We start from the raw sequence: 27,327 nt of genomic DNA, 5'->3' as shown, positions 1-27,327 counted from the left end.
TTTAAAGGTTCCTTTTTTTCTTTTATGAAGCAAATTTAAATAAGTTACACTGAGGTGTCTGTCAGTGCTAAGAAGAGTTTGAAAGCAAGCTGGATTGTATTCTAGACTCACTAACGAGCTAAAAGTGAAACTTGGATTTTTGCCAGCTGTTGCGCACTTAAAACTCATTCAGATTTGCCAGGCAAACGGATTGATCTGAGCTAAGCAAAGCTTTGAAGGTGTTAAATCTGGCAGGAAACAGCTGAATAAACAAGTTTGTGCTAATGTGCTAATTATCTGAGCAATGAATAACCATTCAGTGGCAAATGACTCTTAAGACGAGGATGTACATTACAGCTTCTCTCCCCCTCTACCTGTCTTTTGGATTATAAACAGCCGTTGCAAGTTGGAATGGGAGATAAGGAAAAGGAGAAAGGAAAGGAGAAAGAAAAAAAAGATTCAGAAAAACCCCCCAAAGGACTTATTAAAGAACCTAAACAGCTGCAGCTTCAACAATCACTGCTGCCTTACAGAAGAGCTTCCATCCCTAGTCCAGTGGTTTCACCAGTTTCTTCACCAACCACATTGGTCTCAGTAACAGCAAAGATGGCAAAAAAAATCTGATGCTACATTGAACTCTATACAAGAGTTGCTGGCAAAGACCCTCCAGGAGATGACAGCTATGAAGCAGGAAATGACTTCAGTAAAACAAGAGATGACATCTGTAAAGCTGGAGGTGGAATCAGTCAAACAAGGCTTGCTTCAAAATACAGCAGTGGTTGGGCAAAATACTGTTGCTATTTCAGCGCTGCAAGACTCCATATCAACTTTGACAGTAAGACAGAATACATTGGAAGAGAAAGTTAAGAAATACTCAAAAGATAATAAAGACACTAAAAAAAGAGTTGATGGCTTAGAGATGGCAATGGAGGCGGGTGTTGAGAGAAAAGAAAAACGAGATGACCACACAGCAATGTTAGAATTGAAGATAAAAGAGAGTTGGATTCGCATACGCGGGCTCAGAGAAAGAATTGAAGGAAAAGATTTAAAAAATTATCTGAAAAGACTGTTGGCTGTTTTTCTTCAGGAGGAGGAAGAGATTGTGGAAGGTATGATTATAACAGCCTACAGAGTCAACTCTGCATACACGACCAAATACAAAGTTCCACGGGATTGTTTGGTGCAATTTTTTTCCAGAAGTCATCGGGATCTAATTTTGAATAAACACTATCAGACACCATTTACTGTTGAAGATATACCGATGAGATTGATGAAGGAGATCCCGGGACGACTACTGAGGAAAAGAAAAGAGTTTGCAGAGATTGTGGAAAGACTCAGATACAATGGAATCCAACATCGATGGGAATTTCCACAGGGCATCTCGTTTATGTACAAAGCCAAAAGATTCAAGATCACAGACACTGTCAAAGCGGATCAATTTTTGAGAAGATATGGAGGGGATCTACGCAAGCCACCACAACAAACAACGAAAGAACTTGTTGGAAAAGAGGTTCCTGAAGAAGAAAAAGCAACAGAAGCAAGTGGGGGGGGGTGAAACATCGTCACCGGAGGAGGAAGAAGATGGCTGAACAGTGAAATTACTGGAGGAGGAGGAGGGGGAGGGTATGAAGGGGATTGGTTATAGAATAATAATAAAGAATAAAGAAAGGGGTTCGAGTGAATATTGAAATGTTACAAATAATGTCATGGAATGTTAATGGTTTGAATTCTCCCAACAAAAGGAAAAAAATCTTTTATCATTTACAAAAATCAAAAGCTAATATTTTTTGTTTACAGGAAACTCATATTTTACCGAAGGATGTCGTAAGATTGGAACATGCAAAACTTGGCAAATTATTTACATCATGTAATGAGAAGAAAAAAATAAATGGTTTAGCAATGTATATCCCCTCAGTAATGGAGCCCAAGGTGGTATTTACGGATAGAGAAGGGAGGGTCCTTTTGGTGGAAATTGTCGCTGGCATCCAAAAAATTTTGTTAGTTGGTATTTATGCACCCAATATTAATCAAAAAACATTTTATGATAATTTAGCATTGATACTAGCAGAATATGCGTTTGATAAAATGATATGGATGGGAGACTTTAATGGGGTTATGGAACCTAGGTTGGATAGATCCTCAAAGAAGAAAAAGGGTAAATGTGAGGGTAAGCTACCAGGTATTTTTAATAATCTTATTGAACAATGGGAAATGTTTGATATATGGAGATTGTTAAATGGTAAGAAAAAGGGATATACTTTTTATTCATCTAGACATTCTTCTCATTCAAGAATAGATATGTTCTGGCTTTCTAAAAGTATTACAGGTTGGTCGGAAACTCCGGAAATTTTACCTAAGGTATTGTCTGACCATAATGCACTTTTGCTTAGAATTCATTTCGAAGATAGAAGAAATAAACCATGGGCAATAAATGAATACTTACTGAAAAATAAGAAAATAGTGCATAAGTTAAAGGTAGATATACAGAATTTTTTTTTTAGAAAATGTAGATAAAGATGTATCAGATGAAATAGTGTGGGATGCTAGTAAGTCAGTAATTAGAGGACTTCTGATACAGCAAAATTCAAGATGGTTTAAAGAGAAGGAGAGGCAAAAAAGAAAGATCTTAGAAGAAATTAAACAAGGAGAGAGACAGCTTAGAAAACTGCAAGATAAAGTATTAAAGAAAGAACAGTTGGAAAGAATAAAAAAGCTACAACTTCAATATGAATTTTTATTAACTTCCGAAATAGAAAAAAAAATAATGTTTAACAGACAGAAATTTTTTGAACACGCCAATAAACCTGGTAAATTATTAGCATGGCAAATTAAATCTAAGGAGAGTAAATTACCAATATTGAAAATTAAGAAAGATGGGAAAATAACAACTGATAAAACAGAAAATTATGGAAACATTTAGGGATTATTATTCAAATTTATATAGACAGAATGTAGAATTAGAGAGGGAAATAGATGTTTATTTAAATAATTTTGATTGGGTTCAGTTATCCCAAGAAAATAAAGATTTATTAGATTCGGATATAACAATGGAGGAATTAAGAACAGTTATTGGAAAAAGTAAATTAAATAAATCTCCAGGAGAAGATGGTTTTACAGCAATTTATTATAAAACTTTTATAGAACAATTGGCTCCACATTTGCTGAAAGTGATGAATCAATGCTTGCAGAAGGGTTCCATCCCACATACTTGGAAACAAGCAAATATAGTGTTAATACCAAAACTAAACACAGATTTGTTGGATGTCAAAAATTATAGACCAATTTCTTTATTGAATAATGATTACAAATTGTTTGTAGCTATTTTAGCAAACAGACTTAAAATTGTACTGAATCAGGTTATACATGAAGATCAGGCTGGATTTCTCCCAGGTAGACAAATTAATCAAAATGTAAGAGTGGTGTTAGATATTATAGAAAATACAGAATCTACTACTGAATCTATTGCAATGATTTTTTTAGACGCAGAAAAAGCATTTGATAATATAAATTGGAAATTTATGAAAAAAGTAATAGAATATATGGGTTTTGGTAAAAAATTTCAAATAGCTATTGATAAAATTTATACTTATCAAACAGCTAGATTGTTAATTAATGGATGCATGACATCACAATTTGAAATTCAAAGGGGCACAAGACAGGGATGTCCGCTGTCACCCTTATTGTTTATATTAGTATTAGAAGTTTTATTGAATAAGATTAGAAATAATGTAACACTGACTGGTTACAAAGTTGGGAAAAATCATTTTAAGGTAAAAGCATATGCTGATGATATAGTTTGTTTTTTATCTAATCCTAATAATCAAATTGATGAATGGAATAAAACTTTGGAGGTTTATGGAAAACTTGCAGGATTCAAAATAAATAAAAATAAAACGAAAATACTGGTTAAAAAAATGACGTTGTTGCAGCAGCAAGAACTATTACAACATTCGGGATTTTCAATTGAATCGAAAATAAAATATTTGGGTATATGGTTAACCTCAAATAATTTAAATTTATTTAAAAATAATTATGTTAAAATATGGCAACAAATTATTAAATATTTAGAAAATTGGAGAAGGATACCATTAACACTATGGGGAAGAATTGCTGTGGTTAAAATGACGGTTTTGCCTAGAATGCTTTTTTTGTTTCAAAATTTACCAATTATAAAAGGGGTTAAAATATTTAAAATTTGGAGAAGAGACATTTTAATTTTTTTATGGGGAAAGGGAAAACATAGGATTGCCTATAACAATTTAATTGAATTAAAAGAAACAGGTGGGTTAGGGTTACCGGATTTAAGAATGTATTATGAAGCAGCCTGCTTTACTTGGTTAAAGACTTGGATATTATTAGATAATATTAAACTTTTAGAATTGGAAGGTTTTAACCTGTGTTTTGGATGGCATGCATATTTATGGTACGAAAAGCAAAAGATAAATAAAGATTTTTATATACATATTGTTAGAAAAGGATTATTTCAAATTTGGAATAAATACAAAAGGGTTTTGGAAGTTAGGACTCCAGGATGGATTAGACCAATAGAAGCATATATGAAGAGAGGAAGTCATTTAAATCTAGATGTGGATAGATATAGTGAAATTATAAAATTTAAAGATGGAGAATGGGAGTTAAAAAGTAAGGAAGAACTTAATATTAAAGACTGGTTCATGTATTACAAATTAAAAGATATATTTAATAAAGATAAGCAATTGGGTTTTAACAAATCTAAATCTAATTTAGAAAAAATACTAGAGAAGGGAAATAAAGGTATGATTGGTAGAATATATAAACTATTAAGTGAAATTAATTTGGAACAGGAAAGAATTAAACCAGTAATGGTGAAATGGATGAGGGAATTAGGATTTAATGTAGATTTGGATGTTTGGGAAAGATTATGGAAAAGGGAGTTTAAATTTACAATTACGAATGAAATTAAAGAAAATTTATATAAAATGTTTTATAGATGGTATATTACACCTGTGATGATAGCTAAAATGAAAAAAGGGGAGACGGATTTATGTTGGAAATGTGGTAAGGAAAGAGGTACCTTTATGCATGCATGGTGGACATGCAAAAAAATTAAAAAAATTTGGATAAAAGTTGTAAAAGAAACTAATAATTTGATTAATATTAGTGTAAAAAGAAAGCCGGCATTTTGTTTATTAGGAATACCACAAGAAAATTTGAATAAAAATGACAGAATTATTTGTCAATATAGTTTTGCTGCTGCAAGAATTGTAATTGCAAAAATTTGGAAGCAAGCAAATAAACCTTCAATAAATGATTGGAGAGAGAAATTATGGACTTATGAGGATGGCCAAATTAACGGAATTCCTTCATGGAAAGGATATGGAAGAATTTAAAAATACGTGGAAAAAGGCCGCCACATATTGGGATAAACTGGCAAAAACGGATTTTATAAAGCTATTTAGTGAGTTATAGAAAATAGGTTTCTTTTTAATATCTATACATTATATACATAACTCTAATTTTAAAACTGATATGACACGTCTGCGGAAGTCAGGTGAAGGGTCACACGAGGGGATGGGTGGTGGGAAAGGGGGTATCTTACAAGATTCAAAAATTATATTTAAAAAAAATGTATTAATGAATATATATTGATACTCCTGGTTCTTTTTTATTGTTATTTTATGCTTTTTTTCCTTTTTTTGTTGTTATAATTTTTTTTTGTATATTATAAAACTCAATAAAAAAATTTAAAAAAAAAAGGAAAGGGAATTTGAAAGGATTCTTGATAAAAGGATGTTTTAAAAAAACATCAAGAAAATGACAGAAGAGGAGGGAGATTTAATGGGCTTCGATTTAATGGCTTTCCTCCCTAAACAAAGCCATTGGTTATGGAAATATCAAATAACTTCTTTTTTGAGTAAGAAGGAAATACAAGAACAAATGAAAAAAGCCATTGAATGACTTTGAGGAATTAGTTGATAAGATTGATGTAAAGGAAAAGAAATTGATTTCAAGAATATACAAGATATTAATCGATCAGAAAAATAAAACTGCATCATCATTAAAGAGGATATGGGAAGGGGAGCTAAAAATAAATTTGAATGAGGAGTGGAAGGGAATTTTTAAAAGACGCCCTTTTAAATCAATATCCATGAAAATTCAGGAACATGGGAGAATAGAAAGCTCACCTACCATGGAGGCTGGTGTGGGCTTGTCACCAAATTAAAAGACAACTCTCCCAAACAGCTGCTTCCCCCCGGAATCCACCTCTACAGGGCAATGCCAGAGGAATGTGGATGGAAGAACCAGGTTGCCACTTTACAGAAATCTCGGAGATCAGTCATGGCAAGGAAAGCAGTGAAAGAGACATGAGCGCTGTTGCAAGGGGCCTCCACATGGAGAGGACAGTTTAGTTCAGCAGTGCTATCAACACAAAGTCTTACAGCGCCCACCCACTCAGAAGCAGTTTCCAAAGAAGCAGCTGCTTCTGCCTTCTATGCACCGTAAAACAGCTGTATTGAACCTGAAAGACAAGGTCTTCTGGAATTGAGTGCATGAAGCAATTGCTCAGTTAGCAACTGGAAATGGAACCGGGTTTCCTCATAGACATTCAAACTGGAGACTGCAAGTCACAGCGCCGAGGTGACATCAGAGTAGACTACATGGCTGTTCATCTTTTTGACAGGGGTCTCTGAAGTGAACACCATGTCCTTATGAAGAAATACTGACTACTGTTATTGATTTCTCTCACAACACAGCATGAATGACTTATAAAAAAATGAGAGGGTGACAAGATGGCACATTTGTTTAAATAAAACCATATTGGCAAAAAAGAAATAAAATCCTAAAGAGAATTTTTTCCTGAGGTAACAGAAAAGATGCTCTGAAACAAAGCATCTGACGAACAGAGAACTGAGGGAGGAGTGCTCCTCCCCCCTCCGTCACGTGACCATTGGGCGGGAAGCTGGCTCGCTCTTGGCCTGGGACGGAGAGAGGGGGAGCGCTCCAGGTGCTCTGAAGCTCCTAAAAGCTTTCTAGTCTGTTTTCCGCAGCTGGACTGCGCAAGTGCAGATCCCATGCGGGACCGTACAGAAGCCACGAAGATCAACTTCTCAACCTGAAAACCAATGGACAGCTGGGCTTGCAAATGCCTGGAGGATGGGGGTGACCCCCTTTACGGACCTATAAAATTGAGCCCCGTCCCAACGTTCACCAAACTTCGGAGTCCATCTAAGGAGAGTCTCTTGCAGCTATGCTGCAAATTTGATGCCCCCAAAGGAGCTTGGGAAAAAATCCCCATACACTATAATGGACTGGAGATTTCTTTTCTGGTAAACCCGGAAATAAAGACGAAATACTCCTTTACCGGTATGGGTATACAGCTTATCCTGGGTTTAATGGAAAAATTAGGCCCAATAAACCTGAACCCGAAATTTACTGAGTGTTTTTTTCCCCACACGACCCTATTCTGGTGTAACTAGTACTGCACTGAGATTTCAAACTGAGGGCAATATGGTTTCATTTGCCTTCACTAATGTCACCATGTAGATAAGTTCTGTCATACCATTACATTTGCTGTGCAGTCCTTGACTTTCTGGGATTACAAAGTGACAAAAATGAAACTCTGCTGTAGTCAAAAGGAGCAGCTGATTCAGGAAATGACTGCTGCGAACAGTACAAAAATACAAAACAGCACAAAGTAAAAGGCTGAGTTTGTTTCAACATTTTAAAACCAAAAAACATTTAGAGGGTGAAAAGACCCTCTAGTGGTGAGTTTGTGGCCTTGTTTCAGATAATGTAAGAAAGTGTATTTAATTACTAGGCCTAATTAATATGGCCAGGGAAAAGCAGCCAAATGTCTATGATCTGCTCATATTCTGAATAGGGAACTGGGTCATACTCAACCTAGCTTTCATTGCTATTTTTTGTTGTATACACTGTTTCTCTATTATGATTTGTTTCATTATTTGTTATATATATTACACTATTTTATTGTATGCAATATACTGTTTAGTAAACTTTTCTAATTTTAATCCCATTTTGTGGCACCATTTATTGTATTTATACTGCTTGATTATATATTGTTAATGTTTTCCTGTGTGTAATGCACCTTCAGAGAGTGAGAAATGTGGTCTATCAATGAAGTCAGTAAGTAAATATTTTATGCAAAGCACATTGTTGAAATGCCAAAACTGTACAAATCTAGAGGTCATTAAAAATATGTTGAGGAATTATTTGATTTGGTGATAACAGATGGGAATTCCTGAAACTGTTTTTGTTGCTGCAGTTAATTTGGTGTTCTCTATAGTTTTATTTATATATTTTATACTGAACACGTTGAGCATGATTTTTATGTGCTTTGATGTATTTTGACTGTTACCCATTTTCAGGTTAAACAAACAAACAAACAAACAAACAAGGGAAAGTTTTGGCTATGAGCAGTGAGGCAACTGCAGCTGCTTAGTAAAATCAGTAAAATATTCTTCCCCTCTGAGCAATTCTTGAGAACTAGAAACTTTTCATTAAAAAACATTTTAAAATAAAAGTCAATATTCTAAGCAATCTTGATGCCAAACCAAGCATATTACACATAATCCTCCTGCCTTTAACTGAAGGTGAACAAACTTGACAATGAATGAATAACTTCATTATGACTCTATTCACATGACACTGTACAACAATGACAGTGCAGTCCTAAGCAGAGTTATACCCTTTTATATGCATTGAAATCAATGCCCTGTGCATCATCTGAAGTCTCCTTGCTTTGTACACCATACATTCAAGAACAGATGAGCCTGGAGGTTCTCTGTCTGCTTCATCTTCTCCAGTTCAAACCAGGGCAGTGCTGGTTCACATTGCCAATCCACAGCACAATCCACAAGGGGGGCAGAAAGTGCTGAGGAAGCAGCATGACCCCGGTGCTGGCATAAATACCACTTGTGCCAGTGTAAGAGGCATTTACGACGATGCCAGAGCACTTATGCTGGCACCGGGAGTGGTGCAGTGGAGCCAAGCATGGGCACCGCACACACCGGTGCATCCCCAGGGCGGGGCTGGCAGTTCCCTGAGCCCTTTCAGCGTGAACTTACACCAGTGAAAAAGTACGCGCAGCCCATTGAGCTGCATACAGCAGTTCCATGGGGGTTGGGAGAACCTCCCTGCTTAGGAGGTGGCTCGGCTGCACAGTCCCCGGCCATGGCGCAGCTACCACCCCCCCACTGTGCTCCCAGTGAATGAAACAAGAGGACGAACTGAGAGTTCACAAACATCTTCAGTTCTCAAGCCAAAATTATTACTTATAAGATCAACATGAATTTTAATTTTTGTAAAACAGTAAACCTCCCAATAAATAAAAACAAAATGAAACCCCTAACTGTCATATATTTTGGTTTCCTTGCAGCCCAAGGCATGAGCCAGAGCAACTTTATAAAATATGGTGCCCCAAGAAGCATTGCTGAGACCCTGCAGCAGCACAAGAGGCATGTAACAAAAATACACAGAAGGGATTTCTAAAACTCAGTTTGAATTTTTGTCACCATTGTCATCATCCATTGGGAATTTCTTGTCCTCAAGTACCACTGAATGAAACTTGTTTAAGAGAGCAGATCTGTGGGTTGGTTCTTGTAGGTTATCTGGGCTGTGTAACTGTGGTCTTGGTATTTTCTTTCCTGACGTTTCGCCAGCAGCTGTGGCAGGCATCTTCAGAGGAGTAACACTGAAGGACAGTGTCTCTCAGTGTCAAGAGACACTGTCCTTCAGTGTTACTCCTCTGAAGATGCCTGCCACAGCTGCTGGCGAAACGTCAGGAAAGAAAATACCAAGACCACGGTTACACAGCCCGGATAACTTACAAGAACCAATGAACTCTGACCGTGAAAGCCTTCGACAGATCTGTAGGTGTTTGTTTTTTACAAACTGCATTCATATGAATGCATTTTGCACAGAAGTTCATAGCACCTTCTTGCCCATAACTGTGAATCTGCACACACACCATTGTTGTGAGAAGTCTTTTTCATACCACTAGCGAGATTTTTCCTCCACCAGCTCCCTATTTGAAGAAACACCAATATCTACATGCACAAATAACAGAAACACAAAAGTTCAGCAGAATTTGTTGTAAGTAGAGAGTTTAAGTAAATCAGAAATTGTTTTCATACTTCCAGTAATTCATCTCCGCTAAACAGCTTGCTACATCGTCCAACTGGTCCTTCTGGCAAAACAGATCGAATAAAGTGATGTCCCACTGTTGCTTCTAAGCTTATCCCTAGTCCGCTGCTTTCACTAAACTTGTTCACATGAGCTACCTGGAAAGAGTACAAATAATGAATCAGCAGAATGCTGTAAGTCTGTTGTTTTTAAAATTACAGTCACACATACAAGGGGACAGTAGATTTCAAAGCATCAACCATAGCATTTCACCACAGATGCTTGACTTCCTAAGCTACAAGCTCCCTTCTTTCAAACACCATCCCTTCTCATTGATTTCTCACATCAAAACAAGATTGAATCACAATGTAGGTTGAAAGGGAGCAGCCAGCTGTAACGTCCCATTCTCCTTTGCAAAGGGTAACTGATGCTGGTAGCTACAGCTGCCCCAGAGATGAAAGGTAGTCAGAGGAAGTTACAAATAAATGGAACAAATCCACAAAGGCCCCACACCTTCCGCTACAGCAGAAGTCAGCTTCCATGGGTGCCATAGGAACAATGACTAACAAATACAGTATTATGGAACGGAAATGTCTCCAACGTATCGTAAAAGCCCTGGATGGCACATTCGACACCAATATTGCACACTGTCATCACCCCCCTGGAAGCAGTGAAGCACACACAGGATGCACATCTGGCAATATAATCCTCTATGGGTTGCTAATTCCCAAGTGAAAAAAACATCTGTGCTAGTATGTGAAAGAGAGTTGTAGCAATGACCTTGGCCACTGAATTATGCTTAAATGCCCTTCTTAGGAATGCTGGGTATGTTCAAGGTCATAATACCACAGATGCTACTTGGACCATCTTGGCCCAAGTACAGGAATTGCTATAAATTCTAAAATGCACCACACAAGCTAGACAAAGGATAGGCTGTTGCTCAACTACAAGTAAAACAACAGCTAAATAAGGGATATGATTGCCTACTTAGTGTGAGTCACCTTGGATGTTCAATGCTGTGACAATTTCGCTAGGATACTAGCTCTCTGGCACACTATGGCCTGGATGGCACAGGCTGGTCTGAGTGTGTAGGTGAAGAAATAAAATTGGAGTTTAGTGGATCAATGGTCCCACTTCAATTTCAACCATACCATTCTCAATCCACACATTTAAAGCAGCTACTGTGGACATAGAATTCTAGAAAGCAAGACTTTGCATACTGCTTAATTTGAATGCCCTTTTCCTTTTCGATTCAGCAATCTATTAATAATTTCATAGTCAGAATCCAAAATATTATATTTAAATCAAAGTTAAGCTTACAGAGCCATCCTAAGCAGAGTTACACCCTCCTAAGTCCACTGACTTCACTGGACTTAAAAGGGTATGACTCTACTTAGAATTGTACTATCAGTCTCATTTGTTTTTCTCTGTACTTTCCTTGTGTGGAAGGACCATACTTGCTCATATGCTACTCTTGTGAAAAACAGTATAAAGACTGTAAATCTCTCAGAATTAAACCCATTGCCTGAAATCCAGTACACGCTTTCTTTAAGCACCATTGACCTTGGGGAAGGGGATCACTTTAGATTCAAACTATAGGTATCAGTTTGATACAAAGGAAGATAAATTTCAGGTTATTGGTATGTTTACATTGTCTTATTGTTCTTTATACCAATTCAGAGGTCTGAAGGTCAAATGACATGTTACTTGAGCAATCTGTGATTGGTAGGCTGATATGGATTAGAGCCATGGCATTGGGACACAGGAATTCCCATGGCATTTCCCCAATAGGAATCCTCCCTCCCAAGTTGCTATTAGAAGTGGCAGGAAAAAATATAAAGACAATACAAGTGCTTGTCCCCTACGTTGGCTAAGAGCAGCTTCAGACCCAATTGCTGTCAGGGAATCATCATGGTGAGAAAGGGTTAAATGCTTCTGTACCCAGCACTGTGGTCCCAATGGAAAACAGGCCCCTTGTAGCTCGTGTTGAGCATTAATGGAAACATTGGGAGGCCTCATCATAGACTTCTCTATAACTTGTAGTCTGGGTAAGTACATTTTGCAAAACTAAAGGCATTTTCACATTAAGAGGCCTAAAAAGTATATGAGGCATAATGGAAATGTAAAATTTATACGTGATTTTTCTGGGATGAACAGGGGATGAAATCTCCCATTAATAGTCCTATGTGATATAAATAATGAGTTAGAGTCTCAAATACATTTTGTGGAATCTTATATAAAAAATTGTACGAGGCCAGTTCCTTATCAGCTATAGATACCCTGTAAAGGGTGAGGCAGATGTAAATTTGTTCCAACATATATGAAAGCTGCAAGGAGCCCTGACTCCCCACTACATATTTATATGGTATACATGTAGTGAAATAAAGAGGTCTCCCATTTCTTTTGTTTTGAGACACCTGCTATCTACACACCAGATTTACACTAAATCAGTAACGTTCTAAGGGTTATTAGCAAAAGAAGCATAGTACAAATTGTTTTGCCTGAAACCCTCTATTTTATTTTCTGTTTGTACAGAAATATGTTAGGATTTTTGTTTTACAAGTTTAAACTTTAAAAAGACTAATGCAAACTTCTTTAAAAAAAATGAGAGACCTCCCTATAAGCACTAAATAGAACTTATTAACAATACAGCAAGACCCTGAGTTTACATACCACAACCTCATAATTTGTCCCTACAATCCTCTGCCACTTGTTCTGCAATGCCTCTTCTTCTTCTGTGGAAAATAGCTGAAAACCTGAAAAATGCAGTTAAGAAGTTCAGCAACTAAAAATATGTCATTCATAACCTTGTTGGTGCTGTTCAGATAATGGTTGGATTGTGCTGGACTTTGCTTCTCCTTTGTATCTGTCCCATTTATGTACAATGAAAAAAGTGTCTACTGTACAGCCTTTATCCTTATTGGATTTTGTTAGAAAATCGAAAACAACACTGCTGCACCAGTGCGGCACTTTCACAAATCAATCTAAGCAGCGTTTCAGAAGTCTAAAACATGTTTGGGATTCAATTGGTTCTTTTCAAGACCTACACAGCAGTTAAGAAGTCACAAGATAAGCAGTTGATCATAAAATTTCTTTTAGGAGGATTCCTAAACCACCACTTTGTCTATACATTTGACACTAACCCAAACAACATTTCCCCACTTACCCTGGCTATTCAATTTCAGAGTTGCATTACATCAAGCAGCAGCCTTTTAGAACTTACCATGGCTATTCTATTCACAGCTGCATTACCTCAAGGATCTCCTTTCATCTCCTCTCTTCCAAAGAATGCTAATTGAACTAGTCTTAACTTCCTGAATAAGTAGGTCTCTCTCTGGCTATTCTCTGCTGCTCCTTCTTGTTTCTGTGAATGTAGAAATTATATGCACCTTCTGTCTTCCCTATGGCACAACCATTCTCTAAACAACTATTTTATTATATATTTTTATACTACTTAAAAATACAAGACAATTCAATACATTTAATTGTTACACTCTCTTTCAATTGGAAATATGACCCAGCAATTTAAAGATACAGTACAATTTTTAACATATTTCTGGCTTTTGCAAAGCTAAGGATGGCAATCAAAAACAATTTATTTTTTTTACAAAAACTTAGAACTGCTGCATAATTTTTATAACACAACACTAGCATGCTGTCAGGCACTGCTAGTGTGATTTTTACAGGAGTAAAATCACCAAAGCACCACCAGTCTTTATTAACTGCTGTGTGTTATGGTTATGGAGTTTTCCAAATGTCCTTAATAATTAATAGGCTTCGAACATGGCTTTTTGCTGAGAGACACAGGCAAATCAAAGTAACCATGTTTACAACTGGCATGCCTAAATATCAAAATACAGCTACCTGCAAGGACACACTGAGTAGTCTCAATATGCATGACCAATTTATGCTTTTCCCTCTCAAAACTATGCCCTCCATTTCAGAGGATAATGTTAAAATATGGTCCCTAGAGGGCAGTGGAAGAATGCAAGTTTGTGAGTATAGGTCCACTTCTGATAGATTTAGCTCATCCAAAACACAAGAAAGAAACACACTGTCCAAATGTACAACAAGCATGTTCTTTAGAAAAGACAGCAAGAGAGAGGGAGAATGCTGTGAGAAACATAATGAGGTGCCCAGTCACAATGGTAAACCTGAGCGACTGGTGGTTTGTCTCAAGGATGAAGAATACAAGGAAGAATGAATGAAAAATAAGTATAAAGGAAGAACAATGATAATACCACAGAAGTGGAGAAAGAGCAGAAAATGTGAACACTATTGTTATGTCAGCACACATGTAGCAACCTAAGCAACTATAAGAATTTTATATTTTAAAGCAGGCCCATGCAAGTGGTGACCCACCAAGCCAAACACAGTCCATAGGTGCATGATTTTGCAAACTCAGGCAGACAATCGCTAGGTAGACTTCATATCTAGTGGGCTGCCATTCATGGCTGGTGGTTAGTTCAGTTTGATGTGTCACATATTAGGTATACATGCTTCAGACGAAAGACATGAACTGCTTTAGCTATCCAGAGATAAGTGATTACTAAAGCAACTTATATCAATGAGAGTTTTCCCAATGGCTTCAGCAGTAGGCAGAATTTATTTCAGCCAACATATTTTTAACAGTCGTAATTATCGGACTGAAATCTGAAGTCACACAAGCAGACCAAAACTTATGGAGTGGGACTTTCCTGCTGCCTCTTACTTTTTTTTTTCTTTTTTTTTTTTTTACCATCAAGTCATAGCTGACTTATGGTGACCCCATAGGGTTTTCAAGGCAGGAGATTAACAGAGGTGGTTTGCCATTGCCTGCCACTGCATGGCAATCCCAGAATTCCTTGGTAGTCACCCATCCAAATACTAACCAGGGCTGATCCTGCTTACCTTCTGAGATCTGACAAGATCAGGCTAGCCTCGAGGTCAGGGCTGCCTTTTACTATGGCCCCTAGAATTCCTCTCCTGGGGATCTGGAAACAAACAGTGAGGGGGTCTGAAGCAGAAAGGGGGGAATTGGAAAAAATCACCCCCCTCTGCTAAATACCGCTCCACTAGTGTAACTAAGATAATGCCAGCAGAGCAGAAATTTTGGATCTAACCACTACGCCTATTGACAAAGAAGTGTCTAAGCTATCAACTGTGGGCAGAGGACTATTTTTAATATTCCAGAAACTGCTTCTATGTTTAAATGACCCTTTAAAAGAAGAAGAAGAAGAAGAGTTGGTTTTTATATGCAGACTTTCTCTACCACTTAAGGGAGACTCAAACTGGCTTACAATCACCTTCCCTTCCCCTCTCCACAACAGACACCCTGTGAGGTAGATGAAGCTGAGGAACATGACTTGCCCAAGGTCAGCCAGCTGGCTTCGTGTGTAGGAGTGGGGAATCAAACCCAGTTCTCCAGATCAGATTCCACCGCTCCACACCACCGCTCTTAACCACTACAAGCTACTAACCACTACAAGACACTAATAGCTAGTGTCTGAACATATTGTTTATTCCAGGCAAAGAACTATGTATGGGGAATTCTAGAACTGTCTTCAGCCCCCACCCTTCCAATACAGATTTGCACATTTTACCTCACCACAAATTTTCCAAGATTTTTAAGACAAAGGATAAACTCTTGAGACTGCTACTGTGCCCTTTTAATACATATCTAGAAGAAAAAAAGCAAGGCAAGAGCCAGGAGTCACACACCAGTATGTTTCAACAAAGGGAAAATGCTACTAGAAGTCATTAACACAGACCTGATTGCTGTGGACTAACATCTTCTCCAATGTGAACCACACTGGTACTGCATGTCAATAATGGAGCTTCTTTCTCTCTCTCATAGCTTTCTGGAAAAGAAGAAGAAGAACCTCAACAGCTCCATAATAAGGATTTCTGTGATAAGAAATGTAATGTGTTGTGTGCTTTCACTGGTAATAGGAACTTCTTGGCTTTTCCCTAAACTATCAAACTATGAATGGGCTTTTCAACAGATGTACAGAAGAAGCTATCAAATAATGCAAGATTTTTAGAATTAAAAAATCGATATATACAAGACCATTATATATAAAGAAAAACTGTCCTCTTGATTTGCAACACAATAGGAAGTTTTTTCAACCTCAAAGCCCTAAAAGAGGCTTTGGGCTGGGGAGGGTGGGGTAAAAATGCAAAAAGAAAGAAAGAAAGAAAAGTATTCAGTCAAACTCCTTTATTGCAGATTAACAAGGAATAAGCAGCTATGCCTTGGATTGACAGTATAATCAACATAAATAAGCAACTGCTGCACATCTAAAAGTTGACTCCTAAAATGGAAACAAAGCTATTCTTCCACCCCACCACACAAACACTGTGATTAAAATATACAAGAATACAAAAGTAGCTATTACATTTATGCTTCTCCCTTTCCAGCCTATGCAGGAGCCCCAGAGTGGGTGATCTCCTGAGCAGTCACCCAAAGATATAGGAAAAAAATATCAAATAGTCTAGAATTTGGCCCTTGTCCTGCACATGAATCATTCAATGGTGGCCAGAATGGGAAGAATTCTACTTATAACAGCCTTAGTCTTAACGGTCAGTTTTGAAGCACATGTGTTTGGGCCCCAAGCTAGAAGGTAAGAAACCCTGTGAGGGAACATCACTGAAATTCATTATCTGAAGCTAGATTTTTACATTCATTTGTAATATGATTTTAAAAAATCATATTAGTTCCATCTGCCGTTTTTTTTCTTAAGGAACATGTTTTTTCAATTGTTCCCCAACTTGGTAAAATTTACCACTTTGTAGTCATCAGAAGCTGATGAAGTATTCTAAGTAAATATCATGAGGCAACTGTCAGCATAAGTGAGGCTCCGACTTACCCTGCAGAGCCCCAGTTTGCCTGCCTGGGCTGGGGTCCGGGGGGGGGGGGGCGAGTGAGCTGAAGGTCCGGGGAGGCTGGTGGCTGCAGGAGCTCCAGGGGAGTGCAGGGAAGCCGGCCAGAGTGGGGCCCCCGAGGGTTTGGGTCGGGCTGCCGGCAGCGTGCGAATGCTGCAGCTCAGCACCGACGCCGCGTGCTTTGCCGCATGGGCAGCCATTGGTTTGAAACGGGCCAATCAGACTGAGGCTCCAAAAGGGGCGGGCCTCCTGGAAGCCAGACCTGGGTGTTTTCACTCAGGTCCGGCTTCTCTGTGTATAAGGAGGCCATGCACAGCTCAGCTCTCAGTCGGCTTCTGCTTGCGAAGCCGAGAAGAGCTGATCTTACTGGCCTGAAGGGCCGAAGGCACTGGAAGAAGAAGCATCAAGGAGCAGCGAAAGGACGAAGGCGCGGCAGGAGTGCAGCAGCGGCAATGGAACTTGGAGCTTTGGCAGGACGCCAATAAGGGGCTGCCAACGAGGGCGGCCGGCTGCATTGGGGGTGGGCTTGTTTCCCCCCTCTTCTTGGGATTCCTTCTACCTCAGTGTAGCCTGAACAGGCTGCTTCGCTGAGCAGTTTCCCCCCGGCATTAAAGAAGGGAAGGCACAGGGATTTTTTGGCGAACCATACAAGTGGGGGTGGGGGCTTAGGGTGCTGGGCTCACCCTCGCCTGTTGGCTGAATCACTGGTTTTCTTGCCGGGCCTTACACTTGGGGCTCTGGCTCAGGGCTACTCCCAGCCTTCTGCTGAATCACTAATTTGAGCCTCACACTGGGGGGAAGGGCTCATAGGCGCAGGGCTAGACCATGTCTTTGCTGAATCGCTACTTTGTGAGCCTTTCCCTTTGGGGGGGTTCACCTACCTTGTTTTTCCCTTCTCAAATGGTAGGTTACCTCTGCTGCCTGGCTGGACTATTCAGCAAGGTGATTCACAATTTTTGGGGGAGAAATCAGGCCACCTTGTTGCCATGCCACCTAAGAAGACCAAGGCTACTAAGAAGGCTTCTAGAAAAGACCCTTCACCTCCTCACACTCGAGGCTGGGTTGGGGGTGTTATAGGCCAGGACATATATGCCATATAGAAGCTTATAGAAACACATGGAATAGATGGATTTGTAGAATTTTCCTATTTAAAGTTACTAAAACCCCATTAGAGGCTTGTCTTTCATTTGAAACTAGGCAAGCCTAGACATGTCTGACCATGTAACTCCTTTTGGAATACTGGCCAAGAGACTCTTAGAAACTAAGTTTCCGGAATCCAAGCTGTCACTAACAATGACGGTATAGAGCTGTAAATTACTGAAAACATTATCAAACAGTGTTGCATAATGTTATATTGGGTTTTAAGTTTAAATATGAATGAATTACAGAAGAATGTGTCACGGTCTCTGACATAATTATGGTATTTTGTGAACATGTGCAGAATTAATTCCATATAGAGATTAAATATAACATGCAAACTGAGCCACATACTGCAGAGCTTTGTGTAATGTATAATGAAAAGCCTGTGTAATGCAAATGTCCTTAGTACAGGCTGACAGAATTCTCTCAAGGTCAGCTCTTTTAAGAGCTAACTAACTATGTCACTCTGATCTTGTCCTTGAAGGGGGAAGAGCAGAGCACCTTCCATCTATCAGTAAGATGTAACTAAAATCACTTTTCTGATTCAGCTGCCAGCTGTCAGAATCTCAAAAGCAGAACACTTTTGCCCTTCTCAAGGTCTCAAGATATCTTAATGTACTAAGAGTGCATTAATAGCTTAAACTGTGCTTTTTATAACTTAAAGGCATTAAAGGTTCCTGCAGTCCTATCAAGTAATATGCTTTCTTGCCTTCTGTAATCTGCTCAAGGCTGTGTGTTACTAACAGATGGTCACAAAGTGACAATGTAAGCAATAATTGTGTTTTATGAGTTATATAGTTAAACATTGTGCTTCAGATTTCTAAATGGTCTCATTTAATGCATATTCTACTAACGAAGAGGATGGTATAAAAATTAAGTATATAACGTGATCATGGAACTCAGAAATGAGTGTTTATACTTTAAGCAAAATAGACTGAAAGGAAAGGAAGCCCATATATGGTTATGGAGAACTGAACAGCTGCAACTAAGACATTACTGCACTGCTCAGTATATCTGATAGAGGGAATAAAAGGTATTCCTCCTGATAGATAAAAATGTTATTTGAAAGTGGGGATAAAAGATTTCCCTTCACTCTTAATGAGTTTGAAACACTATAAATACAGCCACAGTACAGCTAGAGAATCAGAACCTTCCAAAAGGCTCTCAGAAAAGGCTGAATGGTATGTATGGCTTAAATACTTTACTCTAGACTTTATGAATTAGATACTTTGAACTGAATCAGAATAATTTGACTGTTATATTTTAGAAGTTGGATTTTGAAACTGAATAGTATGTAAGACTTGCTTGCTTTTACTGCATACATTGTAATACATACATTGTATTTTTATAAGAGTTTTTATAGAAGTGTTAAAGATTAGATAATCTGCATTTACACATATTTTACTAGAAGTATATCAATAAAAAGAAAAATCAGGAAAACCAGATTTCAAAAACATATACAAGAAGAAGCTTTCTAGCCCAAAAGAGAGAGCTTATAGATCTCCAACCTTTGCGTAGGTTGGATACTTATGGATCTCTCCATCCCTTGCATGGGATGTAAGCTCTCAGACCTTGATCCTTGTGTGGATTGAGGCTCTTAGAGCTTTCCAGTCCCCATGGACTGGAGGAGCTTAGATCCAAGTCTTTGTGTAAACTTGGAGGTTCTAAGAGCTCCCTAGCTCACTTCTGATAGATCTCTCCATCCCTTGTATGGAGACACTGAGATCTCCTTAATTCTAGCATGGATTAAGGAGTTTTCACTAAGATCTATCTAGCCCTTGCATGAGCACTCCAGTTCTTATGGACAGGAAGTTCTTAGACTTTCCTAGCCTCTCAGCTAGGAGGTCTTACACAGAACTCTTTAATCTTTGCATGGATTAAAGGTTCATGGAGCTTTCTAGTTCTTGACTGAACTAGGGGTTCACACACAGATCTCTCTGATCTTTGCATAAAACAGAGAGACTCCTAGACTCAGTTCTTACATGAACTCAGAGAATACTCAGAGATTTCTCTGGTCTTTACATATACCAGAGATTCTCAGAGACTCCAACAACAATGGAGTGTCTTAGAGTTCTACCATATCTTAGCATGATCTCAGAACTCTCTAATCCTGCTGTACTGGGGAGTTTCACAGATGATATGATTGGGTAAAGTATGCCTACTTGTGTGTGTGTGTGTGTGTGTTAAGTGCCATCAAGTCGCTTCTGACTCATGGCGACCCTATGAATGAAAGTCCTCCAAAATGTCCTGTCTTTGACAGCCTTGCTCAGATCTTGCAAATTGAAGGCTGTGGCTTCCTTTATTGAGTCAATCCATCTCTTGTTGGGTCTTCCTCTTTTCCTGCTGCCCTCAACTTTTCCTAGCATGACTGTTTTTTCCAGTGACTCTTGTCGTCTCATGACGTGACCAAAATACGATAGCCTCAGTTTAGTCATTTTATTTTTAATTAAGATACTTTTAACTAAATCAGATCTCATTGACTGAACTAACCATTTTTACAAGTTTCTGTAACTGTTATATTATTTGAATGATGAATATGAATAATATGTTATTATCATTTAAGGTTTGATACTCTCAAATAGAGATATAAAATAGAGATTGTTTAAGATGGCTTGCAACATAAACATGTTTAAGACTCATAATGTCTCAACTTTTGTAACATTTTAAGACTTTGTAACCATCTACATAAATACATACTACATTATGTTAAAATTGTACATATTTTATATATTTTACATATTATTGAAGCAATTCAATAAAAAGCTTACTTCGGTAAGAAAGCAGTTGAGTCCTGCTTATTAGAAGTCTAACTGAATAAGACAACATACTTCTTCTCAGGAAGGGGTCGATTCTAAGAGCATAGGCACTGAAACGCACTGACCCGCTTCAGGAAGCCTAGGAAGCCTTGGGAGGCACTGGCCCCCAAGGCACGACGACCCCCTGCTTTGGGAGAAGGCAGTGCCGCTTCACGGGCTGAGGCTTCTGCTGAGACACCGGGGCGTTCGCTTCAAGGCCTCACCAAGGTGGTGGAACAGATGGTCAATGAAGTTGGGCAGCTCAAGGCCCAAACATTCCTAGCTACGGCAGCAGATACAACACGCATACAGGACAGGGCATCCAGAAGCCGTCCTGTTGGGGTTCGCCACAGAAAAAGGAAGGATTCATCCTCCAGCTCCAGCAGTTCTAGCAGTTCCTGCTCCAGCAGCTCCAGTGAGTCGCACTCACGGGAAAGGTGTAAGCAGGGATGCAGGAAGGGTGGCAAGAAGAGGCGTCAGAGCAGAAAGAATGGGAAGAGGCCTGGTGGTGAATCAGACAGCGGTGGATCATCAGGTGAGTCATCATCTGGGGATGAATCTGACAGCGCTCCAGTTGGCGCACTGCCTCAGATGTGCCTGGCCTACCGGCTTGGGCCTGGCACAGGAGGTTGGAGGAGGACTCAGATAGCGAAGGTGGGATAAAAGCTGTTTGGGAACCTGAGAACAAGGGGAGGAAGGGCAAGGTCGAATCTACATTTAAGGAAGACAATAACCCTCTGGGCCTGCACCTTCCCTGCAAGGTTTGGGAAAAAATACTAGACGGTTTTTATGTTGATGTATCAAGCCAGAATCAGTAAAAGGGAGGGGCGACAGCTCAGCCACAAAGGACCAAAAAGGGGAGCCTGGCGAGAAGACGCTAAAAAGATGGCGCAAGGGCTTCGGGGTGTACGCGGGAGTAGTCACTATGGCCTACCCAAAAAGGGGATGGCACCTTTGGAACTATTCGTCGTATATTGAAAGGGCTGCTGAGATAGCCGGTGAAGCAGCTGCCCTGGAATATGACAAAATATTTAGAAAGAAGGCCTCCTATAATGCGAAGACGCGCTGGGATCTGGTTAATAATAGTATTTGGAGTTTGGTGGTTAATCCGCACATGAAGGGCAAGTCGGATGTTGCAAAAAGTGGGAAATGGGGCTCTAAGAGGGAGGCTTCTAAGAAAATTTGCTGGGAATATAGCTGGGGTTCTTGTAGTCGGGCTAAATGCAAACATGAACACATGTGAAGTTTGTGCAGCACATCACTCAAAAGCATCCTGCTCCAGGTCACAGCCCTTTCGGGGAGGCCGGCCCTCCGCTAAGAAAGAAGGGGGGCTGGCAGAGCTGCAGGGGAGGGAAAATGAAGTAACTCCTTTGGGAGGCCTGCCTGAGACCCCCATCAAGCGTGAGGCCTTATGGATGTGGTTGGTTGGGTACCCCTTCAGGGCTTCCACTAAGTTTATTTGGGATGGGTTCACGCAAGGTTTCAGAATCCCATTTACAGGCCCCAGGGTTGCCATGGACCCTGGTAATTTGAAATCTGCCTGGGAGATGCCCAGGGTGGTGGAGGGAAAAGTTAGAAAGGAATGTGCAGCTGGATGGGTAGCGGGCCCCTTCAAGGAGCCTCCATTACCCAACCTTACAGTGTCTCCGATGGGTTGGTTCCCAAGAAGTCCCCGGTGTCAGGATCCCCCATTGCCAGCCTAATGCCAGGATCAGGCGTCTGTCCCTAGCATCCCATAAGCAAGCTCATCCAGGCAGGTATTCCTGAAGCAGTAATACTTTTATTAGGAGCAAAAAGACAGATAGAAGAACTGACTGCTTATATGCAGGTGAGGCTGGTAATGGGGGAATATAGACAGGTTACATATTTAAATGCAATACAGGCTGAGAAAGTAAACATGGGCAAGCAGCCCGGAGATAAGTGGTTCCCAGGAAAGAAAGACTAAACATCAGCACAGCTGTGGGGCAAACAGGACGAACGAAACTGTACACAGATGCTACTGGCATGAGAACCAGAGCTTGACGCGAAGCCAGGAACTGGTCTAACTCATGTCAAGAGCCTTTACTCATGTCAAGGCTTGACACCTGGGGGAATTTTGCCTTATCCACCACTTGTCATATCCACGTGGAGCGTCAGTGAATGAGGCCATACCCCCAGAATACGGTGCGGTATGCCTCATTCGATCAAGCGGTCCGTTTAGCCTTGGCTTGCGGGCGTGGTGCTCTCATGGCCAAATGTGACATTCAAGCTGCCTTCCGGTTACTTCCGGTACACCCAGATGATTTTTGTTTGCTGGGGTTTAAGGTGGGAGACAAGCGGTACATGAATAAGGCGATACCAATGGGCTGCTCTGTAACCTGTGCGGAATTTGAGAAATTCAGTACCTTTTTGGAATGGGCAGTTAAGGACAGGGCAGGCTCCCTGCACATCATGCACTACCTGGATGATTTTCTTTTTCTAGGAGAAGCGGGCACGGAAGCATGTGCAAGCGTTCTGAAGGCTTTTCGCAAGGTAACAGAGGAATTAGGGGTCCCACTAGCACACGAGAAAACGGAGGGCCCCACCACAAAACTGGTTTATTTGGGTACAGAACTCGATTCCATGGCAGGGGTTTCACGCCTTCCTGAGGACAAGTTATTGGCGTTGCAGGCTTTGGTCTCCCTTTCTTAGTATGTGATAAGTGCACTTTGAGGGAATTGCAGTCCCTGGTGGGGCATCTGAAGTTTGCTTGTTGCGTAGTGACACTGGGATGGCCTTTCTATGCACGCCTTACCAGGCCCATGCGTCATGGCCGCACCACAAAGTAAGAATCACGAGGGGGGGTGAAGGAGGATCTTGGGGTATGGTGTTTGTTCCTGCAGAAATTCAACGGGGTGTCCATTTGGCAAATGCTGCTTGATTTGGGGGGGGGGCATTGCAGGTACAGTCCGACATGGCCGGAGGAGTGGGTTTTGGGGTTTATTCTAATGGGCATTGGTGCGCCCAGCCATGGCCCACACACTGGTTAGGTTCTGAGATTGCAAGGGATTTGACCTTCCTGGAGCTGTTTCCTATTCTGGTTACAGTGGTCATCTGGCGAGACATGTTCCACAATAGAAAGGTACTGTTCTGGTGCGATAATTTGGCCGCAGTGCATGCTATTAACAAACAATCTTCAAAATCTGATAGAGCGATGCACCTCATGTGTAGGTTTGTCTTGACCTGCCTGGAGGCTAACATCACTTTCACGGCTAGGCATGTGGCCAGGGTGGAAAATGAATTAGCAGACAATTTGTCTTGCCTCCAGGAAGAGAGATTCCGCAATCTGGCCCCAGAGGCAAACCAGCATTTGGATCCTTTCCTGGAGGAGCTTTGGACCATTGACGACAGACTGTAATGGAAGGGGTCTTCCAGTCTATAGCTCCGGCCACACTAAAGTTGTATACCTCAGTTGCCTCTGCATTTTTGTTGTTTGCTGCTATGAATGATGGGTCTCCCACTTGGCCAGCGTCACAGGAGATCGTGCTGAGATACCTGGCCAGTCTCACGGAGCAGGGGACGGCACCTAGAACAATTAGTGGCCATATGGCAGCTATCTTTTTTTTTTTTTAGTAGGGCATATGGTCACCCTGACCCCTGTGCTTCCTTTGTGACTAGAAGGGCAGTAGAGGGGTAGCGGCGTACATCACTTCGCCAGCCTGATTTGCGCAGACCTATCACGCCCTCCTGTCCAAGATAGTTAGTGCTCTCCAGGAAGTCAGCAGGTCTCATTATGAAGCAGACTTGTTAGAAGCAGCATTTGTGGTTGCTTTCTATGGAGCATTCTGGGTGGGGGAACTGGTGGCGGGTTCCCGGGGGGATATTTCTGGCCAAGCATTGAAGGTTTCAGACATCATGTTTAAGGGTGGGGAAATACACTTTGGCATCAGATAGTCCAAGACCGACCAGCAGGGTTGGGGGGCAGTGGTTAAGCTGGGAGCAGCACCTGCGCATGCACCGTGTCCCACGCGATCTATGACTGCCTTCATGGCTGTGCGGCCTTGGGGTAGTGGGCCACTGTTGGTGTATGCTGATGGGTCACCCTTGATGCAGTACCAATTTGCCAGTGTATTGCGCACCTGTCTGACAAAGATTGGGCTTCCTTCAGGGATGTACAGCCCTCATTCATTCTGGATTGAGGCCACCACAACAGCGGCAGGCTTGGGGTTGACAGAGTCTGCGATCATGGCCATTGGTAGGTGGCGTTCTGGCGCGTGAAAGGTTTACATCAGACCTTAAGGGTGGGGTGCTGGTTAACTGTCTTTGTTTTTAAGTTGCAGCCTTTTTTGTTTAAGTTGCAGCACGACGAGCTCTCCATGTTTGGATTTGTGGGCACAGTATCGTACATTGGGCTGGGAAGTACACGGAATCGTCCAGATGGGGATGCTACTTAGGGATGGAGGACCTGCGTGTCATGGCTGGGATGTTGTGGCATGAAGTGGGGAGCACTGGTCCCTACGATCCAGAGAAAAGCAGCTGCTGGTGGGCCTCCTGACACCCTGGTTACTCAGCTTGGCAAGAACGATTTGGGAACGAGATGCGGCAATGACCTGAGAGCGGCGGCTGCAGGTGACCTGAGGGCCCTGGCGACAGAATGGCGCAGCACTAGCTTCCTGTGGCCTGACCTGTTGGAGAAATGGTCTTGGCGAGGTGCGGTGCATCCTGAGAAAGTGTATAGGGCCAGGCAGAAGGTCACGTCAGCTATTGGCAAGGAGGCCGTTGCTCTGGGAGGCCAAGTGATACATCATCCAGACATTACGCATCGCCTTGGATGGGGTCCACCTCTTCTTGGGGGACAGACATTTGGCTGCACAACATCCGCCATGGCCTACAGACTTGGTTGCAGTGCTAGGCGTTGGCGGGAGTCGGCCGGGGCCTGGGGGAGGTCCCGTCCGGCTCTTGTGGCGGTTGGCATTGGGACAGGATCCAGTTTGGGGGGGAAAGCCGGCCTACGTGCCCCTTTTCCCCATGTGAAGGATCCCATTAAAAGATTTTGGGGGAGGCCTGAAGAGGACATGCCAAGCTGGGGGCTGCCAGGGACAAGTCCAGCTCAAGGGCTGTCGGGGGGGCAGGCCTTGCTGTGGGCTGTCAGGATGGGCTCCTACCAAGTGGCAGGGGACCACACAGCTGGCATCCGTCCTCGTGTGTCTCAGATACTGCCATCTCTAATTGGCCCAGCACTCAGGCTGGGAGAAGCACACCAGCCTGCAGACGGGAAGGTCGATGGGAAGGATAACGTCCCCATGCCATGCCAATGCCTTGCTGCTACAATCAATAAATTTGTGGCCATTCCACCCAACGTTGAGTCACTGTGTTGTTTCTTAGTGTACGCATTCTGTGGGTTACACAAGTGCGTCCAGGCAGGGGTAGAAGTCATGGGCTCAGGAGCCCCCTCACTCAATTAGGCACTGGACTGGCAAGAAAACGACATGTAAAAGTTTACTTGTGGTGACATCAAAAAGCCATACAAGTCTCCAGCTTGATATTTTGATTAAAGCCTAAATTCTCACAGCACATTATATATTCCAGTCTCAACGTCACTACTACAGAAGCCTGGTCTTGCTAAGTGAGCAATGCACTTGTTAGTAGTGAAATAGTATAAAAGTGCTTAAATATGAACATGTGAAGCTGGCTTATAACATCAGCCTCTTTTATGCCACCACTGCTGCAAGATTAATATATGCAGCTAAATGGAAGACAATGGAAATACCAGACAAAAAAGACTGGATACAAAAGATGTTAGAATTGATGGAAATGGCAAAACTTACTGAATTGATAAACCAAAAAGACAATGTACAATTTATGGGTGAATGGCAGGCGTGGAGGGTTTACTGTGAAAATGAGTTTCAAATGAGGACGCTCAAAGGTTATTCATTGATCTAATCCATTTTTTACTATTATAAATAATACCTAATAATTAATTGTTATAATTACTATACTATGGTTAATCTAAAATAATAAAATCTATGTTTTTAAATTGTACCTAATTACAATTTAATCAATAGTAAACAAGAATCTATACTTAATTACATAAAATACTATTAGGATTAGAATTTTTATAAAAAAGAGTACATAAATTTATAATAAGATGGAGGGGGGTGAAGGGGACGTTTCAATTTTTATTTAAAGATAAAATGTATTTTCAACAATATTATATTTTCTCTTTTTCTCTCTGTTGATGATTGTTATCAATTGTTGAAATGCCTGAATATGATATTATGGAAAATAATAGAATTGTTTTTTTAAAAAAATAATAACATCAGCCTCTTGGTCCATATAGCCTAATGAGTAGCAGCAGCTCTGCAAGGTCTCAGACAAATGCATCTTTCAAACCTGTTACTTGAGATCCATTTTAAAACAGAGATTCTAGGAAATGAGTCTGAGATCTTCTGCTTGCAAAAAATGTGTC

The 27,327-nt window shown here is 40.8% G+C and overlaps 1 protein-coding gene across 1 annotated transcript in view; it reads right to left on the bottom strand.

The window, feature by feature from the left end:
- LOC130476168 (multiple PDZ domain protein-like) overlaps positions 1 to 27,327 on the bottom strand; it is a 195,463-nt gene that overhangs the window by 118,791 nt on the left and 49,345 nt on the right. Inside the window, exons 11-13 of the mRNA XM_056848044.1 lie at positions 15,852 to 15,941; positions 12,775 to 12,857; positions 10,113 to 10,259 (exon numbers count right to left, since the gene is read on the bottom strand). Of these exons, the coding sequence (XP_056704022.1) occupies positions 10,113 to 10,259; positions 12,775 to 12,857; positions 15,852 to 15,941 (320 nt within the window). The remainder of the gene's footprint in view (positions 1 to 10,112; positions 10,260 to 12,774; positions 12,858 to 15,851; positions 15,942 to 27,327) is intronic.

This window comes from Euleptes europaea, chromosome 4 (genome assembly GCF_029931775.1).
Source record: "Euleptes europaea isolate rEulEur1 chromosome 4, rEulEur1.hap1, whole genome shotgun sequence".
In the NCBI taxonomy this organism is placed as follows: Eukaryota; Metazoa; Chordata; class Lepidosauria; order Squamata; family Sphaerodactylidae; genus Euleptes; species Euleptes europaea.
The sequence above is the reverse complement of the archived record's forward strand: the minus strand, read 5'-3'. Positions and strand labels throughout refer to the sequence as shown.